General features: G+C 41.7%; 1 protein-coding gene across 1 annotated transcript; it reads right to left on the bottom strand.

Annotated features, from left to right (window-relative positions):
• Positions 1 to 965: 965 nt before the first annotated feature.
• On the bottom strand, positions 966 to 4,314 carry LOC149117561 (uncharacterized). Its single transcript, XM_089277767.1, has one exon. The coding sequence runs from the start codon at positions 4,064 to 4,066 to the stop codon at positions 2,525 to 2,527; it is 1,542 nt and encodes a 513-aa protein (XP_089133893.1). The 5' UTR covers positions 4,067 to 4,314; the 3' UTR covers positions 966 to 2,524.
• Positions 4,315 to 5,768: the final 1,454 nt, after the last annotated feature.

Below are 5,768 nucleotides of genomic sequence, written 5' to 3'. Positions count from 1 at the left end.
ATGGCCTCAAGAAACAAAGTACTTGGCTAATATCCATGTAGCCATCTTGACCTCACTTTTGATCAGTATAAGCTATATTTTTGGCTATATAAACTGTAAGACAATGGGGAGTATGCATTGCTGTATTTGGTGTTATGTATGACCTTGTTTTGAATGACAATGTACCTAACGATACTTTCTGGAATGTAACTCCATGCCATGTGTATGGTTATGTAGGTATTTGAAGGACTAAGTGTTACAATCAGGAACAAGTAGGGCTATAGGGCTATATCAGGTCAATGGCATGAAAATGTATTACCTTGTAGCCAGGCCTATGCATGGTCATGTGTTCAAGAGGCTGTAAGGTCTCAGAATGTGTAATATTTGTGATTTTTGAGTGGGCTTAAGACATTTATTCCAGACTACGAACCGACATTTATTCCTACGAACCGTGTCTAAACATATTGTGGGACTGGGCACGAGGCCAGGAAGTCGCTCTGAATTATTCATTTCGGTGGCCTCCGGGAAAATCGAACAGTATCCAACATCTTCCGAAACCCGACTTATTCATCTGATCTGAGTAGAGTTGAAGAAAATGTCTTCTGAACTTAACTGATACGTCCTTGTGACAAATCAAGCACTATCGAACAAGGCAATCTTCGGAAATCCGACTTTGTCGAGCACTATCGAAGCGCTATCAAGCACTATCGAACAAGATAATCTTCGGAAATCCGACTTTGTCAGCTTTGTGACAAGACGAGCACTATCACACAATAAAATCTTCGGAAATCCGACTTTGCCAGAAAACGAGCGCTATTGAACAAAACAATCTTCGGAAATCCGACGACTTTGCGCCAAAACGAGCGCTCTCGAACAACGCAATCTCCGGAAATCCTATCAATTTGTCAGATCTGGGTACTGACATGAAGAAGCATAATCTATGGAAATTCTGACAAATGCGTTAAATCGAGCACTGTCAAACAAGACAACTTTTCACAACTTTATTAGTTTTCAACGTTAAACTAGTCAACTGTTACATATAAATGTAGTCAATAACATGCATTACAAAATATCTTTTGGATGCTTTCTTGGAATAGCATCTTTCTGCTCATTACAGTACTTGGCTGAGCACAAGTACGTTAACATAGATACATACCAGTGGCGGATCCAGACCTTGAGCTTAGAGGGGAGTGGTGGTTTTGTTTTGCTTGCCCTGCTGGCTTTTCTTCCTTCTGTGATTTTTACCCAAGGCCTGGGGGTGGGTTGGGGGGGGGGGGGGGGGAGGGGCTTACTGATACATGCTCTATTTGATGAGTAGATCTAACTATGGCAACGAATAAAGCTGATGTGGACCTATTATAATTAACTGATGAGTAAAAGAATAATAACAATAACAACAGCAGCAATCAAAATGTTGCTCATCATCATACAACATATCATTACAATTATTGAAATCACTTTAAAGTTAACATTTAATTCATTTTGAAGGAAAAACACTAGTCTGAAATAATCCCACGGTTTATTTATCCCTAACTTTCTTTTTGCCAAGGGTAAGCACTGTCAATATATCTAGATTATGCCTGGTTATAGGCTAGAAACTTAAGTTTATGGAAGCAATCATGATGTCATTCGTTACAAAGACTACAAAGCCTGCTATAATATGGCCAGCGCCAGACCTAAAAATCACCAGAGTACCCATTAATTTCATTTTACTCCATCGCGTGGAGCCTTTCACGAAGACAAACAAGCATAATTAACAGAAATGCAACGACATAAGGAAGATTTTTGCGTTTATCAAATACCTTGACTATAACTGTACACAAGGAGTACTATGGCAAGAGAGGGATAGGACAAGATGTGCTTGAGAAAGAGAGAACAATAAGAGAAAAATTTAATCTCCTCTCCCTTCCCCTCTCAGAATCCTTCCTCTCTTCTCTCCAGCTGCCTATTTTTTCTTCAACTGGCTTACTCTTTGAGAGCAAATGTCATAACATGATTTGTCATGTAATTGTCTAATATACAGAGTTACTGTTGCCCTGATGCAAACCTCATTTTCAGTGGTGGATCCAGACTTTGAGCTAAGGTGGGGGCCCAGTTTGTTTTACTTGCCCTGCCGGCTTTTCTTCTTTCAGTCATTTCTTCTTTTTTCACCCAGAATAAGGGGGGAGGGGGGGACCGGGCCCCCCTGGCCCCTCCCCTAGATCCAGCACTGATTTTAATAAGGTTTTCTGAGGAATAGATGAACACCAAAACAATGCTAATAAACCGAATTAAAATAAACTGGGATGCCTACAACTGAGGAAGATTACTGCAGATTAAAAACGTCAAATTTGAAAAAAACAAGTGGAGTTTTGCTCAAGATGAGCCTTGTCAGACGACGTGTCTGAGAATCGAGTGAGCCCGCGCTTATGGAGGGAAATGTTGCTACGAAATAAAAATGACAGGGATAAAAAATCGGCAAGTCGTCGGTTGGTCCAACGAGGATTTGCAAAAAAAGAAACTTTTGTCACTTATTGATACTGTTGTACTTCACTATTTAGTTTGACTAGTCCCAGGGTATCTCGACATGAATGTGCTTGAACATTAAATTCGCAATCACTACGACGAAAGGGCCAAAAAAGGTCAACACCAGGGTCCAAAGAAAACTCACTTCTTTCCCAAGGACTCGGATACCGGAGGTACACGTATCTCGGAAGTAGTTTTTAAAATCTTCCTTGTCTTGCCTCGTGTTGAAGATGATCCTCCCGTTGGCGACGTTATCCCTATAATCGCTGTCTTCCACAGTCTCTAAAACGCTTTTCAGGCAGCTTTTGAGTATTGTCATCTGGTACAGTGGGAGGGCGTAGAGGACCACGTTTTGGGTGATGTCTAGAAGGGCCGTGACTACGATTTCTTGGGTCTTCAGCTTGAACTGGTCAATAACAACCTTGCCATAAGGAATTCTGTGTGGGAATCCGTTAGTCGAATCTGGTCCCCCGGAAGAGTTAGTACCCGTGAGGATTACCACCATAAGATACGGGAATGAATGTTTTCCGGCCAAGGGATGGGGGAAAGCCTTGATATTTCCTGGTGTAAGAGCCAGAGTCTGCAAGTTGACGATACTAGTAGCACTGGCCGGTAGGAAGTGAATAACTGTATGGTTGGAAGTTATTACTGTTTCAAATTTCTCGACGACGGAGAAGATTTCGAGTGCCGAAGCCAACAGAAGCATTGCGATGTACAGTACCAGGAAAAACCGGAAGGCCTTCTCTGTGTCCCTGATTAGCTTTTTAATTTGTATGGCCTTGTTTCTGGCTAGGGCTTCGCTTGGATAATGACGGTCTTCAAGTTCTTTCTTGAACTTTTCCACCCCGCAGCTCAGGAATTGCAGCATATTGAGAAACACGTAGAAAACTGGCAAAGCGAAGGCGCGATTCATTGTGTAAAACGCAGCATCCAAGACAATCTGCGCAGGTGGGAAGGTTTCGTTTAGCTGTGACCCGTTTCTGTCGTACCTTGGCACTGACATGAAGTCGGGCATCATCATTTGCGTTACGTGCATACCAAGAGGCAGTATAAAGAGACAAGTGACAGACCCAGCGAAGAACAGCCAACCAGACGAAGCTCGCCCTTTTACGTCGTCTTTTGTAATGCCCAGGTGCTTCAGGTCCTTCAGAAGGCGTTCCAGGTTGTTCATTAAGAAAAAAACAAGGCCTGTATGTTGGTTCACGATCCAAGAAAGTCCGCGCGTCAGGTTTTTAATGTCCGTTAGCGGGCAAAGCCAATCCACTTCTTCTAGCGTTCGCAGAGAACTGAAAAGTCCCATCGAGTAGGCGAAGAACGACCACATGATGATAACCACTGTGCCTTGCCAAATCAAGTACGCAATGCGAAAACGCTTTCGTGGAAGCCCCGTCGATTCAATGATATGCGTCACTGGTGCAAACCACTGGCCAGCGAAGAAGAAATACCACTGAAGCAATGGGTTTAACAACGTCATGTACTCGGGTGGTTCCTTGGCTTTTTGCTGTTGCAACAGTTCAACGGTGTCAGCTTGAAAATTTTCCGCATCGTCGGCGTTTGCATCAAAGTTTGTGCTGTCTTCCATGTTCAACGTCCTTTCTCCGAAAATGGAATCTGATCAGCTTTCTTTTTTGGGGGGAACCCCCTTGACTGGCTTCTGGGTCGTAATTGGGTGACTCAGTGTGGGTCACTTTCTCAGAAATTAGAAACTTCTGGAGCTGAACGTACTGGAATTGTAGCTTAAATCTTTTATTATTTTAAATCATCGAAACCACGCCGTACATACAAGGCTCAAAATTTGGGACACCATTTTATTTCAAAGGAATTTCCGTGTTTTTGTAGTTCGATTAATGGCATTTTATACTCACTTGACTGACTGAAGACGTCATTAAGTAAAGTCATGGGATTGTCACGAGATTAGACCGCGGCTGGTGGCGGTTTCGATTCCATGTAATGGAATTTATTATTCATTATTATTCATTATTGTCATTATTATTCTTTATGATTCATTCAGTTTCGTGAATATCAATATCTGCATAGCATATTAAACTGAAGGGAAGTGTCAAAAAGACATTAGTAGTGAGTGATAAATAAATTTGCGTTTTAGACCAAACATTTGCGTGCCCATAATATTCTTTATTCTCGATCACAGATAACAACATTTGAATTGTCTGCCTCAGTTCGGCGAAATCGTCGTCAGATCTAAACATTTCAACAGTTTTGAAGTAAAAAGTGTCATTGCAAACTTATTTACCGTTGAACAAAAGGACTCTTAGACTCCAGTTTCAATACCCAGTAACGGATAGCTGTTTTCAGTTTCAAGGAAACTGGTCACAGCAGAACCGACCGACTGTTTGGATGTCCGGCTTTCTTGGAATAGTTGTTACTTGATGCGGCAAATGCTAATACCATCTAATAAGACGAAGCGATAAGAAATTTTTACAAAAATTATCGCTGCTATTGACAGTTGGTGAGGAATGTACGCTCAACTGCCCTTTTCGTAGGCTTGGCTGTTCAATGTGTACTATGCTTGGACAAGCATGTTAACCGTAAAAAGAAAAAAATAATAAAAATAGCCACGAAAGCAAGTGATCATAGACCATCAGAGTCTCTTGGTAAAGCTGAGCAAAAGCAACGAGTGGCAACGAAAACCCTCGTCCCGCTGGATACAACGTAAACAATAAATGTATATTAAATTGCAAATTCAAGCTATTCAAATAACCTCTCGCGAACATAAAGTTAGGCCCAGTTCAGACGCCGAACTTTTCATGAGCCGAACCTAATATGTTGAATTAAGTACATGAAAAGTTCGGCGTCTGAATCAGTTAAGAACGGCCATTTGAATTTGGAACGGCTCAGCCGTTCTTCCCGCCTAGCTCAGCCGGGAATTCCGGCTTTGGAACGGCTTTGATTCAGACGTCGAATTTTCATGTGCCGAACCTAATGCATACACCTTGCCTGATGCCGCTGATTGATGTTTCGATATGTTTCGGTTCAAACTAAATAAAGTTCGGTGAATTAAATTCGATGTCTGAATCAACAGGCGTACTTTTGATAATTTGGGTCGGTCCAAATCCGAATTAAGTTCGGCTAATGAAAAGTTCGGCGTCTATTCCTCGATGATTTTTCTCACACGGTTCGATTCACGAATAGGAGAAATAGTGAATCACACATCACGGATAACAAAATTATATTTTCCCGAATCACAAAAATAAGCAAGTAAGGTACTCTTGTTAATAACTTACGCCAGAAAGAATGTTTGAAGAAAGCAAAATCGTCAAGGCTCC

This window comes from Orbicella faveolata, unplaced genomic scaffold (genome assembly GCF_042242905.1).
Source record: "Orbicella faveolata isolate gen_17 unplaced genomic scaffold, um_ofav_v1 contig_12, whole genome shotgun sequence".
Taxonomy (NCBI): Eukaryota; Metazoa; Cnidaria; class Anthozoa; order Scleractinia; family Merulinidae; genus Orbicella; species Orbicella faveolata.
This window is presented reverse-complemented; position numbering and strand designations above follow the sequence as displayed.

Excerpts from the sequence above, each read along its gene's own strand:
- LOC149117561 (XM_089277767.1), bottom strand. The coding sequence starts at position 4,066 with ATGGAAGACAGCACAAACTTTGATGCAAACGCCGACGATGCGGAAAAT.